Source organism: Arvicola amphibius, chromosome 12 (genome assembly GCF_903992535.2).
Source record: "Arvicola amphibius chromosome 12, mArvAmp1.2, whole genome shotgun sequence".
In the NCBI taxonomy this organism is placed as follows: Eukaryota; Metazoa; Chordata; class Mammalia; order Rodentia; family Cricetidae; genus Arvicola; species Arvicola amphibius.
Genome location: NC_052058.2, coordinates 14,752,448 through 14,772,794, shown reverse-complemented (window position 1 = coordinate 14,772,794; position 20,347 = coordinate 14,752,448). Strand labels below are relative to the sequence as shown.

General features: G+C 51.0%; 1 protein-coding gene across 2 annotated transcripts in view; it reads right to left on the bottom strand.

Annotated features, from left to right (window-relative positions):
* Positions 1-20,347, bottom strand: part of Coq8a (coenzyme Q8A) — a 64,363-nt gene that overhangs the window by 3,507 nt on the left and 40,509 nt on the right. For both annotated transcript variants that reach the window (XM_038350210.1, XM_038350209.1), the window contains exons 2-8: positions 12,083-12,268; positions 8,999-9,388; positions 8,703-8,769; positions 4,514-4,588; positions 1,859-1,981; positions 285-370; positions 12-152 (exon numbers count right to left, since the gene is read on the bottom strand). In XM_038350210.1, the coding sequence (XP_038206138.1) occupies positions 12-152; positions 285-370; positions 1,859-1,981; positions 4,514-4,588; positions 8,703-8,769; positions 8,999-9,388; positions 12,083-12,259 (1,059 nt within the window). In that variant the 5' untranslated portion in view covers positions 12,260-12,268. The remainder of the gene's footprint in view (positions 1-11; positions 153-284; positions 371-1,858; positions 1,982-4,513; positions 4,589-8,702; positions 8,770-8,998; positions 9,389-12,082; positions 12,269-20,347) is intronic.

The window sequence follows — 20,347 nt, the reverse complement described above, 5'->3', positions numbered from 1 at the left end:
GAGCCATCTACCTGGATCTTCATGGCCACCTCACGGCCACCCTTCATGCGAGCCAGGTGCACCTGCCCTATGGAGGCAGCCGCAAAGGGCCGTTCCTCAAAGTACTCCAGCTTGTCCCTCCACTGGGGGCCCAGGTCATTGTTGAGGGTTTTCTGGAAAGAGGCCATGGAAGACAGGAGCACAGCCTGGTTATGTGGGGTACCCTGATATATACTCAGCTTGGTCCTTAGATCCCCAGGGTCGAGTTCTATTTCCCCACCCCACACCCCTCCTGCAAACCTCACCGTCATCTGCTTCAGTGGCATGAAGTCGGCACTTTGCCGAACCCGTTCAAAGATCTTAGCCAGGTGAGGGTTGATGAAGGCATCATCTAGAAGACAAGGGAGGTCAGAGTGGGGCTTCCATTAGAGGGATACACACAGGCCAATAGGACTGCCCAGGTACCACCGACAGTGTGGCCTCCTGGGTAGGACAGCACCACCGAACATGACCTGCACTCACTCTGGGACCTGAAGCTCAGACAGTGACAGACCCAGCCTCAGCTTCCTCCTGGCACGCTGACTCCAGACTGGGACTCTAGGTGGGGCAGGGGTCTTTTGTGCCTGGGATGGGCACTAGTAAAGTGCCTACCAACTCAAGACACAGCCTTTGTAGACAGCTCACAGGAGCTTCCCATTCCACCCCACGCCTGCCTCCAGAAGAGCAGGCAGGAGGCCTGAACTTATCTCTAAGACCTGAGAAGGAAGCAACATTTTTATAACTAAGAAAATTTACATTGCCATAATCTGACAGACCACTTTGCTGTGCACTTCCTGCTTGCCTTATACTGCAGACTACACGAACACATCTGTGGGTGGTTTAAATGAGAATGGTCCCAAAGGCTCATATACTGGAAAACTTGGTCCCCAGTTGATGGAGCTGTTTGGGCAGAATTAGCAGATGTGTCACTGGGGGTGAGCTTTGAGGTGTCGGAAACCATGCCATTCCCAGTTAGCGCTCTCCCTCCCTGCACATGCACCAGTGCTGTGTCTGCCTGCCATGTTCCCCACCGTGATGGTCATGGACTCTAACCTCTGAAACTGTGCTTCCAATAAACTTTCTCCTCTTAAGTCGCCTTAGTCATGGTGACATTATAGCAATAAACAAGTAACTAACATCATTTCCTCCCTCCCCATGCGCTTGTTTCTCAAAAGACCTGCGAGGGCTGACAGCTGCAGGACACCCACACAGATCCTCCCGTGTCTCACCAGTCTGTATCCTGCTTGCTTTTGACCCTGTAGCACAGCTCCTGACCCTAGTAGCCCACTGAGGTTTTCTTCATTCCAGACACCGAACCACACCAGGCATGGTCTGAGCATCACTGGGCTTCAAGTATGTACTATCCACACACCTTCCAGAAAGCCTCTGCCCAGCTACATGACCCTAAGGCAGCACCCGACATCAACACCACCCTGAGAGTTGAACCAGGTCAAGGCAGCAAGTCCACCCTGCTCTCACACCTTCCCATTCAGAGCCATTAGGGAGCCCAAGACTTCCCCCAGTGCAGCTCCTCCCCCTCACTCTGCCAACCCAGTCTTCTCTCTCTAAGGTCACACACTGGTCCACTAGCTCCCAGTGACCAACACAGCAGGGTGGCAGGGCCAGGCTGCCATGCTGAAATTAAAGACAACCCCTTGAGTTTCTCAAAATACCCACCCAGGGGCAAGAAATAGTCCTGGCTTCTATTGAAGATGATGTAGATCTCCCCATGTCCCAGGACTGCCACAGCAGATCTCGTTCCCACACCTCCCCACTATACCTTCCACCATCCACCCAACTCGGTGTCTACAGGCAGTGCAGGGTTGAGCCCTCCACTCACCCTGGATGCTCAGCATCTGGCCCAGCTTCAGAGCTGCCCCGCGCACCTTGCACAGTGTACTCACGATACGCTCAGCATTCGCCTCTGACAGGAAGGGGCTAGAATCAAGCACGGCCTTCTTTCCTGAGGGACAGAAGGGGTCAACACAGATTCAGAGTTTAGGAAGGATGCCTGGGCACAGATACTCAGGCAATATACACAATTGTTACATGTCCACAGAAACGGCAAGGACATTTTAAGTCCCTATGCACATCCTCCACAGCCCTCGAAGGCCAGGAAGGCCTCCCCTGCTAGTGGGGCAAGCCTGGCAGGAGGGCCAGGAGACTCCTTAGCAGTATCCAGGAGACAACAGCCAAGCCTCTACCCTATCAGTCCTGGCTGCAGGGTCTCTGGAGCACCAGTGGGTTGTGCACTGGCCACACGGGTCCTAGATGCAGTAAGAATTCCATCCTCCAGTGTCAAGGACAGCACGGACTTTGGGCATTTTCTCCCCTCTGCCCCACAGCTTGGCACGTCCAGTTGGCTCATAGACAACCCCTTCCAGTACATGGGGGTGGCAGCAGTTGGGTGATGACTCTGGGGAGCTGACAGTGCCAAAGGAATTTTGCTGCCAGCCAGCATCAGTGTGGCCAAAGAGTATCACCACATCTGCCCACATACCAAATTACCCTGTGACAAGGTAGGAACAGGTCCAAGCAGGGGTCTAAGCTGCCATGTCCCTCTGTCCTTTGCAGCCCTGTGACATTCAGGAGTTTTGCTACCTTCTATGAGCTGTTAGATCAGAGAAGCCCTCCTCAGCACCTGGCAGCTTTTTCAGCACATAGCCACAGGCTGGGAAGGCCAGGGGAGAGCACATAACAACTGCCCTTGCACTAGACACAGCCCAGCTTGCCTGACAAGTCAGAGAGTAGGGCTTCCATGGCAAGGAGAATGTATAGAGCCCTCAATTGGTCAGCTCCATGGACAGACATGGTGTGGGCTTGGGCTCACTCCTTGGTGGAGAGGTCAAGATATGCAGGGTAGGAGGGTCACTCCACAGAAATCTGGGCTGCCCCAAGGCCTACCCACAACCATGCAGTAGGACCAATCAGGATAACTGAGCCTAAAAGGAGCCTGGCAACAGCAGAAGGCAGAGCCAAGAGTGAGGCAGCTCTCCTCTGTCCTCACCAGTCCCTGGGATAGGAGACGGAGGAGACACAGGCAAGGCCACTAATCCCAGTGCAAAGGAAACTCCCTCCCCTGAGCTGAGTCCCCACTTCTTGGTACATGGAGATGGTGTTTGGCCCCACTGGGCTCTCCCAGTCATCTCCTCTCCATTGTGGACTGATCCTCAGACTAGAGGCATGTCTCCTACCCAGAACTGCCTGAACCACCCAGGATACCACCCAGAAACGTGGTGGTATACCCAATGCAAGACATGGTCTCCCAGGCTAGCCTGGACAGCATCCTCAAGGTCAAGACATGCTAGGTATATTAGGAAGCGAGGGGAGGTCGGGATCTGCCACTTATCCTGGCTGAAGCCTCTGGACCTACTGGCAGGGTTAATGTAATATAAGCCACAATCACCACAGTCCCTAAAAAAAGACACCAGCTAGGCCCTTGGAGCCAGGATGGCCCCTTCTCCACTTAGACGAAGTAGGGTGGAAAGCAGACATCAGGGGGTGCTGGCTCTGGGAAAGGCTGGCTTCTCATCCAGAGAAACACAGGCTTCACATCCCCAAGTACTTCAGCACCAGGACTAAAAATACCCATACTAAATCCCGTTCTCAGGCTCTTTCCAAGGTCATACAAGGTGTCCATCCTAGGACTGGACCTGGGACATGCCTGTGCCCTCTTTCCAGAAGAGAGAAGCCCATGAGTGGAGTACTGCCTGGGAAGCTGGTAGGAACATGGACAGTGGGTATCACGAGGCCCCGTGAATATGGATGAGGCTGCAGTCCTTGAGTAGGACCAAGGCAAAGAGTGCTCAGCCCTGACCCCCTAATGGCCCTGCTGGGTGAACTCCCAGGCATCTCCCCTCAGAGAGGGGCTCATATGGCATCTAATGGCTCCTTTCCCATCCCAGCATCAAGAAAGCCCTAGGTTTTGTGGACCTGAATGCAGAACATTCCCTAGACTGGTGTTGCAGGCAAGCCTGGCAGACCTGTTCCTGGGAGGCAGAAAGAGAAATGGTATGATCATCTTTGTCTCAGAGGCCAATAGTCCCTGGAATGGCACCAGTCTCTGTGGGTCATAGTCAACAAGGGGGAGGGGAGATACAGTGGTCCTGTCCCAGGAGCCCACATCCCTAACCCACAGGGAAGGAGAGAGTTCTGTGCATCTGACTTAGCCAGACTGCAGTTCAGAAGCAGGGCAGGAAGGGTGAGTATGCAGGTGGGCAGTGGGTGTGAAGGTGCATTGCGGGGGGTGGCATTGGGGGTGGGCAGCCGAGGAGCCAGAGGGGCTGGGCGATCAGCCACAGATAAAGGGGAAAACAAGCTCCAATGCTCTGACTCTAAAGCAAGTCACTCAACCCCAGAAGCACCAAGCTCCTGAGAGGGGTTCCTACAGCTGGGACATGAGGTGGGCCCTGGTGGCTGACATTCCTGGGACAGAGGTGAGCTGGAGGCTAGAACCCCTAAGGCCATCCACCCTTCTACACAGGGCCCTGCTCACCTGTGGAGTTCTCGGAACGCAGGCTCTTCTTGGCAACTTCAGCCAGTGCTCCAAAGCCCAGACCTACAGCCAGACCTGGAAGGGTGAGAAAGAAAGCTGATGTTTGAGTGGCTGGGACCACCCAGCCTCCAAGCCTGGTCAGAAGCAGGCGGATACTACAGTGTATGGGCCTTGCTAGGGCTTCCCCATCCTGAAGAGGGGGTGAGTAAGGAGGGACACACATAGGTGGTTCTAGGAGAACACCGAGCTGGGGACAAGCGCTTCCCATGAGGCTGCACATCTCTCAACTCACACACTCACGGGAGCACAGACATAGACTCCACGCTGGAAGGGACCAGGAGACTTCAAGTCTGCAAGAGGGTCCGTAGCCTTGAAATCTCTAACCTTTCACGGTTGCAATATTAAACAGCTAGCAGTAACCGCTGGGGTGTTCCACAGCAGCAAGACCACGGGGTGTCCCAGCTGACGCCCACAGAATAGACCTGCCCCACCTACACTCCCATGCTGGCAGCACTGGCAAACTGAGAACAGTAGCCTTGGGCCCTGCCCTCCCTCCTGGCAGGCACTACTAAATCTAAGCAGAGAGCCTGGGAGTCTGTCTTAGAGACTCGCACCTTCCTTGGAGCTCCCTTCTCAAGGCTGTCCAGGACAGGCACACCACCCAGACACGGCAAGGTGTGGTGGCTCCCCAGCCTCTCTACAATAATAACTCAGTAAAGAAAAAGACATTGGATTTACTGAATAACTTATGAAAAAAATTAAAGTGGGCACAACCACACATGCCTGTTATCCCAGCATTAGGAGGCAGAGGCAGGAGGTTGGCCACAGCTGAAGGCCAGCTGTGGATATAAAGCAAATTCCAAGATATTCAGGGGTATTAAAAAAAAAGCCACAAATAAATAATTTTAAAAATGCATTTTAATTTAAAGCTAATTCTTTTACAATTTAGTAATGTATCTTATCTGCCACTAGGTGGCAGTGCACGCTCTACTGTGCCCGCTCCAACAGCAGCTCCTGCCTCAGAAGTCTAAGAATAAAGGTGGAAATTGCCCATACTATCTGGTCCAGGGCGCAAGACCACCTGCCCACCCTAAACAATCAAGCCAGTGGTGACAGAAGAAGTCTCATGTCAGCTACATGCATGATTTTAAATTTTCTGGTAGCCCATTTTAAAAAGGCAGGCAGGAACATGGACAATGAATTCTAAATATTTAACCCAGTATATGTAAAACAGAGATCAATATAAAAATTAAAGGCATTTTCCATCTGTGGGTATGGGGAGACACATGCACAGCACACCATACCATGAGGCAGGACAAGCCAAACTGGAAGAAGCCACAGTTCCTGGAATGCCCAGGGACATGATTAAGACATCCCACCAGGATGTGTTGGTGCTCTGGGATGGAGGCACTACTATGGGTGCCTGGTGGGGCAGGTACCAGTGCTGTTCTAACACTCCTCCGGCCCCTGCCACTCTGGAGGGCACTGGGCGCTAGAGTTCTGATTAAACATTAACTCTCCACCACCTACCTTCCTCACCCTACCTAGCACAATATCTAACTTTGCAAGAGAAAGGAGAACAGGCAACACTAACCTTCACCAATGTCCTTTCCATCTAGAGTCTTTTCTGCCAAGACCACATCCTGAGACAAGCCCACAGCAAAGGCAGATGACATCACAGATCATCAGCTTGTCCGGGCTGAGCATACAGCATTCAGAGCCCTCCTAAGCATACCCTGGCTGGCCTGAGCGCTGTGTCAAACTGTTCCTGTTTCTGGGCTCCTAGGCAAAGCAAAACTCTACCGTGGAGAGGACTGTTACTAAACAAGCGCCTGAAGGAGCCTTCCAGGAAGGAGGCCTCAGGCTCTGCAGCAGCAGCAGCAGGCCCAGGAGCTGCCAACTGAGGGACAGGCTCCTTGCAGCAGGCAAACCAGGAGGTAAAAACAAACTGACCCGGGGAAGCAATCGTGATCTTGACCTCCCCAGTTCTACAAACCCAAAATAAACTGCACCTCGCACCCAGGCCTGGTACCATGTTATTCCTGGAATCCCCTGCCCAGCAGCCTTCATCCAGAGCTAAAGTGGACCTGGGGTGACGGACTGGGAAGAGGGGAACCTCAGCTGTAATTTCCTGCCACTGTCAGGTCCCTGCTCCTGCACCCAGGGACCTGCCCTACTACGATGCATGGTCTGAAGGCCGTTGTCTATGTTCCACCCGGAGGAAGACCACTGTTGGCAGCCTTCCTCCTGCCTGTCACAGCACATGGCCCAGGCACAGCACGCTCCCAATATTTTTCTCAGGAAAGACAGTGTTGCTGTCAAAAAAGGGAAGTGATAGGACACAGAGCCCTCATGCAGGCAAAACAGAGGCTCAGTGGGCCTGTGTCCAGTCGGGACCCTCTTCTGATACCTCAGGAGCCCCACCCAGCCCCCTACTCAAGTCACCAGAGAAACATTCACTCCACATCCCCGTCACCAGAGGTGAAAAAAGCAAAACAACTTTCAACAACAGGGTCCTTCGTGAGCAGGGTGCGTGACACAAGGGGCAGCAGGAACAGCCGGCCACCACTCCTGTGCTGCTGGCTCTGCCTGCTCAAACTCCAGGGCCTGTTTACAAAGCAAGGCTGAGAGAGGCCTCCGCAGAGGCAGCCAGACAACAGCACCACAGACTAGGCCCTGCATTTATCCCTTCCTTTCTTCTTCTTTTTTCTTTTTCTTTCTTTCTTATTTTTGTTTTTGTTTTTGTTTTTTTTTTTTTCAGGATGAAACCCAGGGTCTTGTGTGTGCTAGGCAAGGTCTCTACCCACAGAACCACATCCTCAGCCCTAAGTTCCACTTTAATTAACACACATGCTCACGCAGTCTGTTAAGAAAATCCACACAGACCTGACAGATGGACATGGGTAATATCCTTTGCTTCTAGGTATTTAACAGTCACCTAGAAGAATACCTGGCATCCGACAGCATTCTCAACCCCAGAAAAGTCAGGGTTCTGGGACAGGAGCCATAGTCCAGGTACAAAAGGAAGAGGAACAAAAGGGGGGGGGGGGGAAGCACCCAAGGTTTCTTCCCCAGGACCTCAGGACCTAGCCTCCTGTTCCCAGAACTGTAGAGGATGGGAAGACCTAAAAGGTTCTCTGATGGCTACATGTGAAGGGAGGGACCCAGCTCCCTCCTCTGTAAGAACACAGAAAAGCATCCTTGAGGATGAGGATCCTGGATCCTTGAGGGTCTGTTATTCCCAGCCTGTTCCTGGTCCAATTCCTGACCAACACAAGGTGAAGAGTTTGCTATACCATACACCACAACCACCATGGTGTACTGCTCCACTGCAGGCCCAGAGACAGTCAAATGAGCACAGCGTGAACTTTCTGGGACTTCTCGCTGTTTCTGTAACATTTTGTCAACAGTGAAGAAATGGGAAGAAAGGCAACGGAGAGATAGAATAGAGAAGAGAGCGTATTTCCCGGCCCTGGGCCTCCCCAAGCGACTCAACGCCAGCAGCATCATAACCCATCACACCTGTTATGAACCTAGCCACCTGGTCAAGGTCAACATGTGAAACAAGCCATCAAAACTATTCTTCCGTTGTTTACACTGCCTGGAGAACCTGCTGAGAACAACTAACCCTTAACAGACAGTACCACCAGAAACCCATGTCAGGGCACCCCCTGCCAATGGCCAGCATTCCTAACAGGATCTCTGCAGGTGAGCAATGGGTACACACCTACAGCATGGAGCAAAGGTGTGGCAGGTTTACATGAGAGCAAGAGCAAACGAAGTCCCCAGCATTGTAGCCAATTGAATGACTTTAACTAACAGCAGCAAAGGGCCACAGCTGAAGCCCAGTGAAGCGCCTGAACTCACAGCCAGTCTCCTTCCTGCAAAGACGGCCCTGAGCAAGACCTGCCAAGTAGTCCAAGCTGTAGCTCATGGTAAGATTCAGCCACACACCAGGCCCGGGGATCAGCCAAGATGGGGCTAGAATCCAGTAACCAGGCTATCACACATGAGAACACCCAGACCCATAGCTAGTTCATGGCAATGCTGCCATATGCTCCCCAGTACTGGCACATGGCTTGATTCCCAACCACTTCCACCTTAATGTACAGTGGCCACCTCCGCTCAACCAGGACAAACAAGGCCAGGCAGTAGGGGAGGGGCAGCACAGGGAATGTGGCCACCTCACCTCCAAAGTTGGCCAACCGCCCAATCCGGGTAACAGGCACCTTCCGCTCCCGAGCCCGCTCACTGAGCTGGAGGGAAAAACAAAAGAAACCCATGGAGTTGACAGAACTGACAAATGAGGCAAGGCGACGTGAGGCCAGTGCTGCCTGCACCCCGTCTCCACCCCCACTGGCAGCACTAGGCCTCCCTAGTCCTCAAGACACAGCATCCCAAAGTTTGGGGCAAAATAAGAGCCAACTCCAGCCCCAACGGAAGTGGGAACCACCTAGGTCCACCCATGCTGCCTCTCAGACCCACCATCTGCTTGTGTGGTTTGCTCTCAGGGCGAGCCTTGGCCTGCCGGGCCTTCTCAATGTCTTCAGCTGTGAGGCCCCCTACGGGGGACTGGTCCTGGTGGAAGAATCTTCGCTGGATGCCATTGGCCAAGAACAAGTCTCTGGAATCTCCAAATAGCCTCCCATTGACTCTGCCCATAGGGGAGGTGGCTTGTCCCGAGAGCCCCGCTTCCCTGAAGGGTCCACTGGAAACGTAGGTGGGAGCTGGGCCCTCACTGTGAGCATGACCCAGGGATGGAGACAAGGGCTGGTCCAGGGAGGTTCCAGCAGCTTGTGCTGTTGAGAACTGAACCTCAGCTTCCAGATCTTCAAAGTTCTCAGTGGCATATGGATCTTCATGCTTATCCTGACCCTGCGAAGAACAAAGGCCAGCGTGAGGTGCAGGACTTGTCTGGAACTCCTCCTGAGGGTGCTGCATGTGACTGCCAACAAACCCTCTCTATCACTCCAAAGTTAATGCTGTATCTCAGACTGGAGGTCCCCTGCACAGCCTAGGAGGCAGCAGATAGCTCCAGCCTGCTTCTTCCAGAACTCTGCTGTGATATCAGCAAGCAGCTATGCACACCACTGAGCACCCAAACATGGCCAAGGAAGAGGCACAGGACACTAGCGATGAGCTGCTCACCTATAAAGCAGACCCAACACCAAGTCCATGGGGCTTTTAGGAGAGAACCCAGTACAAAAGACAAGGAAAGCTTGCAGAAGTGTAATAGACCAGTGAGTGATAAAAGGAGCCTCAGATGGAGACCACTGGGCTCTGCAACACCTCACTACAGACTGACCCTCCCATCAGCCCTGGTGTACAGCTGAGATCTTCCTGCCAGAGGTAGTCAGAGCCTGGCTGTCCTTGTGAATTTGAGACATGGAGAAAGGGGGCAGAGGACAGATACCCTGTGTTTCCTTTGTAAGTTATAGGTTCAAATGTCAATCCAGACTCATTCTGACTTTTAACCTTGAATGAACTGAACAGGTTCCTGACCCTTCTCAGGGATGCCCCACTTGAAAATAGTGCTCCACTGTCAGACAGAGACAGAGTCACAGCCAAGGCCCCGGAAACCACTGGTGAAGACTATAATTAATAGCACTGTGTGGGGTGAGGGGGGGCTATGGCCAGGTTCCTGGTTCAAATGAAATCTGAGCAAATGTGAAACAGCAACAGCAGGAGACCTGGAGCCCCCGTGCTCAGCTCCTCAGATGCTGGTTTGTTCTCCCACGGAAGTGGGGAGACTAGGTGCTTCTGTCACCTAAGGAAACTACGAATGTCAGCTGACGTGACTGGAAAAGGCCAGAAGGCAGCAGCAGAGCAGGGTCAAAGCCGAGGGCCTACTCTGCTGTCCAGAGTCACAGAGCAGAAGAAACAAGTGACACCGGGATTCTAGGTGCTTCTCTCACAGCCAGGGAAGGCCTGGAATGGAGTCTGGAGCAGAGCCCGCCTGTCCTACGACTCCCATGATAACCATCAGTCTTGTGTAACTGCTCTTGAAGTAGCTGGAGGACCCCACAGGCAACAAAGGACCCTAGTGCCTGAAAGGGCCTGATGAATTAAATTAAGTGCCTGGAAGCTAGAGGCACATGGGTTCCCAGAGCAATCAGATCCCTCAGACTCGAGGGTGAAGAAAGGAACCCCAGACCCAAGTATTAAGGAGTGAAGGGGGGCCTACTCCATGGCAGTGGGTTAATCCATCTTCTGCCTCTGGTGACTAAGGAAGGATGACCCTGCCTGTTAGAGACTCTAGGTATATAGAGGAGCGGTAGGAGCAGGAGGCGGGTGGAGGAGCCCAGTCTAGCCGCAGTCTTACTTTGAAGCACTGGAACAAGTTCACCTTCCAGGCTTTCCAGGACCAACACCCAGGAGGACTGCCCCGCCCACCTCAACACCAGGAGGACAAGAGCTGGGAGTCGAGACTAGGAAAGAACACGGATTCCCATCCTATCACTTAGTATAAACCATGGGTCCTGTAGCAACCTTAGCCTGAGCAATGGGAACAAGCATACAGACCCCATCAACAGGAAAAGACCTCAAGTATAAAGGGCATAAAGACTTCTAAAAACGAAAGGCACCTGTATGGTGAGGAATACTGTATCACCCTAACACAGGAGTGAAGGACCTGGAACAGTGGACCTAAAACTAAGCAGAGGCTGGGACTGGGACAGCCTCACACCCGGAGAAGCCTGAGACCTTTATCCAGAACCGAGGGCAAAAGTGCTTGTTTAAGCCTCCCAATCTGAGGATTCTATTATGGAAACAGTACCCTCACGGAGGAACCTCACCTGCCCTAGCATGACAACAGGACATGCCACAGGACAGTAAAGAGACAGGACAATCTCTGCAAAACAAATACACGCACAGACACAGACGCACACACGCATGCACGCACATACAGCCAGGTCTATTCTGATGCTGCTTTGGCTTTAAAACACCCACCCCTTGATACAAGACGCTGAGGTTTCCTGGACCTTGCCACAGGGGTAACCTTCGCCCCAACAGCAGGAGGGAAAGGGGGAGACAATGCTACCCTTGCTAGGGCCAGGATAGCTGCCATCCTGGAAGGGAGCACCTGTAGCCAACAACAAATGGGTCTTGGCTGAGGCTCAGCAAGCCTTGCCTATAGGAGGAGCCTTCAAAGGCTGAAGCTGAGCCCTGCTGTGGCCTGCACCTCTGAAACCTAACCTGTAGCGTGCTAGTACACGGAAGGTGATTACATCATGAGGATAAAGCCAGGAAACCAGGAAATGGGCCCTTAGCAGATGCCAAGTCTACTAGAGCCCCATCTTGGTACTTGTCAGCCTCTAGAACTGTGACAAGTAAGGAGGGTCATTTAAGCTTCCTAGTCTAGTATTCTAATATAAGAGCCAGATTCTCGCGTAAGCGTCCTAGCTTACCCCAAAATGACACAGGACACACCAACCACTGTGCTCTTTAGTCTCAGTGACAAGACAGGCTGTCGGGTGTGTGTCCTGGCTCATTCCCCGGTCTCACTAAGAGCTCCACCTCTAGCTCTCTTCCTACCAGCACCCACACCCATTGCCAGAAGGGGCCTCTCACCTGCACCTTCCCAAAGACCATGCTGATCTGCTCCACAGCGGTAGACTGCAGGGCCCTGGCCGCCAAGATGAGCTCCCCGCCGAGGCCCAAGTTCTGCAGGTGGGTTTCCACAGCTGCCTGGGTCAGCTTGGCAAGGCCTTTGGCCACCATGATGGCATCCCCCAACATAGCAGCCATCCTTCAGGGCTGGAAGAAAAGAGGCCAAATTAGGAAAAGGGATTACCACATCTGACTCACACTGACAGGTCCCCACCAGACTCTGAGCAGAAGGCAAAACTGGTGGTTTGGATTTCCCACTGATCTTCCGTTTTGATTGAGGTGAACTGAAGGGAAGGAGGGGGCCAGGGCCCAGGGCAACAGTCAGCACTACCAGGCACTTACCAAACTGCCATGTACTTCCTCCCCAGGGCCTCAAAACACCTCAGGAAAACCTCAGTATGGATGTCAAAGAGCTGTGCAGAACCAGATCTCAGCATGTGCACTAACTCCTAGTCTGGTGCTCTTTCTCTGAACCAAAAGGATGTGACGAAGAGCCTAAGGGTCCATTCACGACAATGGTACCGCTCTCCAGGCCTCAATTGCTGGGGGGTACCGGCCTCTTTCAAATCGCTGGTGCATTGCCCAGTGACACATAAGGCAGTTCCCTACAGACTGAGATGCTGAGAGGACCTCCTTGAGCCACAGGTCAGCCAGGGTTTGCACACTGCACTCCAGCACTGAGAACAGAGAGGCACACAGAGCAGGGGGAGCAGCTACATACACTATAGAGGCTGCTGCCTGCCACTGCACGCATCCTCACCCCCTTTCTCTACTGGCCATAGCAGAACATGTTTCTTAATGTAGGCCAGGGTCAGAGACGGGGAGATTCAGTATCCTTGGTGCTAGTTGTTAGGGCCTGGCCTAGTTGGTCATTAACTACCCCTGAGGCACGGTGATGAAGCAAGATAAGTCCTGTTAGCAGGTTGGAAGCTAAAGGAAAAACAGAAAAGCCAGAGATCCCACTGGCCTCTCCAAGGAGCACCCTGACCAGGGCAGGCAGCAGAACTGGGCAGAGCAGGTAAGCAAAGGACACGGGGTCTGCTTTAAGTCAGACAAAACCAGAAATCGTGAATGTCACTTCAGACAGGGGACCCTGTTAGGTATGGGCTGAGCAGGGACCCTGATGCACAAGCAGAAGAAAAGAGGCCCCTGTAGTCCATCTTTTACTGCATTCACTGCCAGAAGCGCAGGTGGGGAGGGACACAGAGCACTGATGAGGGTCCTAACCAGAATGTGGGACATCTGAACATCAGTCCCTAGCCACTCCAAGGATTCCAGCAGGATCTCTCGTCTAAAGGCAGGACAGAAAGAGACCTTTATTTAAAAGGAGAACTGGGGATGGGGAGTGGGGAGAGGGCTCACAGTTAAGAATACTTACTGCTCTCACTGAGAACCTGAGTTCAGTTCCTAGCACCCAGGCACATACACAGAGACACACACGCATGTACACACTCACTCAGAGACACACACACACGTACACACTCAGAGACACACACATGCACACACTCACTCAGAGACACACACACATGCACATACTCAGAGACACAAGCACATATGCATACTCAGAGACACACAGGCATGTACACACTCACTCAGAAACACACACACATGCACACACTCAGAAACACAAATGCATATACCTACTCAGAGACACACACACATGTACACACTCACTCAGAGACACACACACATGCACATACTCAGAGACACAAGCACATATGCATACTCAGAGACACACAGGCATGTACACACTCACTCAGAGACACACACACATGCGCATACTCACTCAGAAACACACACACATGCACACACTCAAAAACACTAATGCATATACCTACTCAGAGACACACACGCATGTACACACTCACTCAGAGACACACACACATGCACATACTCACTCAGAGACACACACACACATGCACACACTCAGAGATATACATGCATGTACATACTCAAGAGACACACAAACAAAAGAAAAAAACTTAATTAAAAAATAAATTAAGAATAGTGAACCATGCTTTCCTTCCTGCCAGAACAGTTATATATGAAATGTTAGTGAATTCCAAAATGGTGCCAATCCCTGCCCTAGATACTGGACCTGAGTCATCTGAATGGAAAGACAGCCCCTTACAGATTTCTGGGCACTGTATGGGAGAACTTGTTTTCCTCAAATCAGCAGTTATTGCTAATAAGCACAGCCCTACTGTTTATGACCATGTAGATTTCAAAACCACTGTAGCTGTTCCACGGCCACCCCCTTGGGTAAACATTATTTACCCATCATGCAGGGGTTGTGCTGGGCCTCCCTTGCAGTACAAAGTGAACCAACTGCTCACGCCCTTATCGACACAGGCGGCTTTTTATAAAAGAGTCCCTGCCTCCAAGAACCAAAGTAGAGGTGAGAGGGCGAATGACTACCAGAAGGAAGCAGTCCCCACAGCTCCTCTCCTGGTTTTCACGTCTAGGGTCTTAAAGACCCTGTTTCTAATTCAACACAATCCTAAGGTGACCTAGAATTCAACCGTGCCAGGCACTCGGTTAGGAGGCATTTACATCATAATTTATATCAATTCCATCAAAAGCCCAGGAACCCTTTTCACACACAAGAACCATATCAGCACCACGATTTCATCCACAAGGATTAGAGCCCTCATGGAGACCATCAGCCCATTACCCTCCCTACCATACCCCACTCCGACACAGTACCCTGCTGGTTTAGGGACCCTGTCCCTGAGTAAACATTCTTCTCTGAGGGGAACAAAAGACCCAGTAACCCCAAGCAGGAAAAGAGGATAGATAGTCCTCACACTTGGAGAATACACTAGCAAGGGATCATGCTAACATCCTTCACTCCTATCTCCCATTGTACTTGCCTTGACCTGCTGCCCAGGGTCAATGTGTCCTAGCCATGTGCCCCTAGCATGCAAGCACATTTAAAACGGGCAACAACATCAAGGGAGCATCAGCAATAAGGTACCTGCCTAAATGGAAAATACTATCCCCAGAGCCTAGACATGAGCCCCAGTCCTGCCACCACCAAACTGGGTGACTCAGCTTCTTATATACCTTCTGGTCCTAATGTGTTACAATTCTATCAGGAAAGTAAAGACAGTCTGAAAAAAGACAGAACTGCAACGAATGAAACCTCCCGCCCAGGGCAAAGAGACTGAGAAAGAGGCACGGGGTAGTCCAGAGGCAAGTGACCCAAGCTCTGGAGGTTTTCCTGTAGACCATCACTTACCAACCTTCCTAAAATCCTTCCAGAGCCACCTCCTGGAGCCAAGCCCCCAGCTGGAAGTTATCTAGGGCACTGGGGCCTTCAAATAAAGTCTCCAGGACTGACAAACATGCCCAAGAGATTCAGACCTGGCCAAATACATAAAGACATACCAGCAGGAAAGTAAGTAGTATTCTGATGAGTACGATAAGCCAATAAGCACAAAGCTAAGAAAAGCATCAATACTCATCCACTGGGGATGCACGTGGAGAAGGGGGCCATAAGGGGAAGGAAGGTGGTCATACGTACCCCACTTCATAGCCAGGACATACCAGCCTGTCACTGTTCTCGTGGAGTGAGAGCAAGCTGAGGATGGCATATGAAGATTTACCAAAGGGCATCAGCCAATGCCCTTCATAACTACAGGGCATCACAGGTGAGCTCCCAAGCCAGCAAAGCTGTGGTATTCACACCATTCTCTGGCCCCTCCCTGTCACAGCTGCCATTAAAGACTTGGAATGGCTGGGATAAGAACCTAAATAGCACACTGCACAGAAAGTCCTCAGCCCTGGGATGCGTTCTCCAGAACAGGCAGCAAGAGTCTTTCTAGCACACACACCCCCTCAGGGGTCCCTCGGGCACGTGAAGCTTGCATGTCTAAAGTCAGCCTTGACACCCTGGCCCCACTCAGCAGCCCCACTCATCACTGTCTTGCCTTGGCCTGTCCACACATTCCCAGGCTGCCAGCCAGAGCAATGCCTTTCAAAAATGTCCTGTCAAAGTATACCCACACCCCATGGCTTCTCTGAGATCCCTAGGATTCAGAAAGAGCCTTCCTGACCTAGCCCTCTCAGCCTTGCCAGCTGCAGGCTTACTACGCTCCCTCCACTGAATGTGGTCCAGCCTGGCTAAGCCATTTCTGGACTTCAGGGAGGACCCTCTTAAAGGCCTGGGCTCCCTATACAAAGGGATCGAGGTGCATTTCCTTCCTCCTCAGGGGCATATGTCCCAGCTTCCTGTACCCGGCATGCCACTGCAGCCATGATCATGCTCTCTGGACCTGTCTAGCAACCATCTCACTAGAGGCTGTTAATCACAGGACAGAACCACTTCTATCTTTCTGGACACCCTCCTGTCCCTCCAGCTCCAACAGTAGTTTACAGTGATAAATACCTAGCAAATGAAAAACTTAGCTAGTCCCTCTAAAGCTTCAGAAAGTCTGGCATTTGCAAAATTCGCTCGAACCTGCTCACAGCTTTGACCCACAAATGGCAATCAAAAGTTTCAAAAGTTCCTGGGCTGGTTTGAAGCAGAAGGAGCTGGAGGGTTTCTGAGAGAGCTGGCCATACCCTGGGGCTTCTGTGTTTCCAGCAAAGTATCATGTGCCAACAATGCTGCCAACTTTGAAAGCCCTCATCTTCCAGAAAAGAAGGAAGAGGAACAGGGGTGACTGGCATCCAACACTAAGCAGGAAGCCTCCACAGAGAGACATTTCTAAAGTTTCCTCCTGCTTCTGTCTCCCAAAGCCTGCCTTTGCCACTATGTAAAAGCCTTCTGTTGCTCCTTTTTCCACAATTCCTTCAAGACCTTGAAAAAGGAAACCATAAGGGATTGTACTTAAGACGATGAGCCAGCCACCAAGAACTGTCAAGACTGTCACTTCAAGCATTCTTCACCAAGGACCACCAAAGACCTCTGGAAGGTCCCATAGGGTGGTGAGTGCTCTGTGCTCCCTTCCAGTGAAGAGCCTTCTTTTCCTTCTGGGCATGACACATCATTTCAATCCTTCATGGGAACCGAAAAGTTCCATCTTATCCTCAACATTTTTGCTGTTCTGACAGAAAGGGAAACTAAATGACTGTTTCCTCCAAGGACTCAGAAGTAGAACTGCATTGGAGTAAGCAAACTTCAGAACCCAAATTCACAAATCACTATGGACCGGATTTGTCCTTCGCCTACACTTTTAAAAACCACACATCAAGGACCATTAGTCATACACCTTGGTCACCGAACTCCAGGCCTCAGTCTGCAGGGCAAGCAATGTCCTAACATGCTACCAGCTTTCAAAGGCAACTCAATACTATTAAAGGGAAACAGTGGGCGAGAAAGGAGCTCTGCTCCCCACATCAGACAGTAACAGCGGACTTCACCACGGAGCAGGCCTCTGCCACGGTTTGCTCCATCTGTTTCCAGGCTCCCACTCCCCACACAGGGACCCGCACCAGGAACTCTGGGGCCCCTTCTCTTTCTTCCCCAGGCACGCTGTCTGATACCAATCCAAAAATCCTACCAAACCCCTCGAAGTACATTTCTTTAAAAGTGGGTGTATGGTGGCAATTTATTTGTCTCTAAGAGTGGGAGTCACAGCACTACTGAAAGTGGGCTAGGTGAGTGTCCTAGTCACTTGCTACTCCTCTGGTAAAGAAACCATGACTAAAAGCAACTTGGCTTGCCCATCCAATCACAGCCCATCATTGAGGGAAGCCAAGGCATGAATTCAAGTAGGGAAGTAAGCTGGGTCAGTAACTGAGGCAGAGACCATGGAGGGATTCTGCTCACTGGCTGGCTCCTCATGATTTTCTCACCCTGCTTTCTCATACAAGGCAGAAGGCCCACCTGCCCGGGGTGACACTGGGCCTTTCTCTAGCAATTAGCAGTAAAAACAATATTCCAACAGGCTTGTCTAAGGCCAAAAGTTGACAAAAAAAATTAGCACAGTGAGTAGCAGTACATGTGTGGGATGAGGTGATGTAGTGATTTAAATGACTCTAGAAAAAGTATTTGTTGACAATTAAGAGTATATTGCATTGTCCCACAGAGAAAAAAGTACCATCACAGAACATTTAAAAGCATGAGGTTTTCTCTGGGTGGTGGGTTGTTAGATTCTTCTGAAATTTATTTATGTACTCTAAAATCTTCTAGAGAACATGTAGTATTTGAATAATATTAAAATTATGTTTTAAAAAATCCTTAAATATGTGATTGAAAAAAATGTTTTAATTAAGCACACCAAGTACTTTCAAAAAACCTATTCCATGTTCCTCTAATGCCTACCCAGGGTAGAATGGGCGTGGATAGGGGACAGATGAAAGGCTATAAATAACCTCTGAGTCCTTCGTTAGCCCTGTTCAGAGGACACCTGCCCCTAACTGGCTGCCAGGCACACAGCCATCTTACTTTGGGGAATAAGGTTCAACTGCGCTTTTCAGAACCGTGGTAAGAAAAATCACTTGGCACAAACTCTTCCTCCCCATTGGCCCGTCATCAAAAGGCAGAAATCGTTAATGAGCACTAACTCTACACACAAAGCCCCTGGTATTCCTAATCTAGAGTCAGATAACAAGTGTTGTGACCATGTTTTCTCATCGTGAAAGACTCGAATGGCTAGTGGTCCTTCGTGGGCCGGGGAAGCAAGCCAAGACTCGGGGCCATACCTAGCCTCACCAGCGTGCCTGGAAGAAACAGGGTTATTCTAAGAGAGTAAGTTGTGCCCATCCCTAAAGCTATGCTGTCTGTGGTAACAAAGAATTCCAATGATTTAGAATTCTCCCAGAAATTTCACATCAAGAAAAGAAAGTGACTAAAGATGGGCCAGCTACAGGGGAAACTTTTCTCTCAAAGACTATCTGCATCTTGTCAGCCCTTGTTGCAGGAGTGTGAACACTGGACTGTGGCCAGTCACGGCAGACCCACACCTAACAGGAAGAGCCTAAGTCTGTGTGGTAGAAGGAACTGTGGGCCGCGTTCCGCCGCCCGGCTCCTGTACGGCTAGCTTTACCCAAAATAATTACATGGAAACTGTATTTATTTAAACACTGTCTGGCCCTTTAGTTTTAGCCTCTTATTGGCTAATTTTTACATCTTGCTTTAACCCATATTTAATAATCTGTGTAGCACCACGAGGTGGTGTCTTACCAGATCTTAGCCTGCATCCATCTAGGAGAGGAGAGCTATGGCGTCTGCCTGACTCTGCTTTCTTTCTCCCACAATTTTGTTCTGTCTACTCTGCCTACCTAATTTTCTGTCCTATTAAAGGGCCAAGGCAGTTTCTTTATTAACCAATGAAAGTAACACACAGACAGATACTCCATCAAGTACGCAAATCTCCTGCCTTCTGTTTACATGCTACCCTCATGTTAGGACTAGGGCGTGCAGGGCTGGGTGTCGCTGGATCCCTTCTTAACGTGGCCACACTGAAGAAATCTCCTTTTTGTGCTTTTCACTCTTACTTTTGCTCTTTTAAATTGGCTTGTTATCAAAGATGAGTGGCTAAGCCTAGCTTGTTAGAGCAGCTAGGTCATAAAGCCTGACCCCCAACTCTGAGAACACTACTGTCTATTTTTATAAATAAAGTTGTACTATAGACTCCAATTCTTCCAAGACATCTAGAGAGGTCGCCAGAACTGTATCCTAACATGCCCATGAGGACGGTACTGGGACAAGGATTGCCACCCTGCCAAGCTCATCTCCTTACATCCAGGAATGAATCTGACCCCTATTCAGAGGCTGGAGACCACCTTTTACTGGGTTATTTGGCGAAGGTAACCCCTGCGTGGTCAGGAGTGGGAGTAGGGGGGTGTCAGATGCCAATTCCCTGCACAGATCCTCACAGCCATAACAGCTAACCACCTGCATCCCTTTCCTTGTCCCCCTACATAGGAAAAGCACTAAGTTAGCAGTGTGAGCTCTTAGGAGTCCATCACCTCGTAACACATTCCTAGATGTTCTAACCAGTTCCTGCCAGGAAGCACTGAGGACATTCAGAACACGGGTATCGGCTGAAAGACACGTACAGGTAGACAGGCATCAGACAGGGATGCACACTGCTCCTCCCCAAGCCTCACACAAAGCCCCTCTTGACTAAGGAACATTAGTCAAACCCTAGAGAGCCCCACTGGCTGGTCAGCCTGCCCTACACAAGAAGCCAGTCCTCAGAGCTGCTCTCCATGAACCCCAGGCAGATGCAGCCCGGGCAGTAAATACAATTCCACATTACTCTGGAGGCTGGG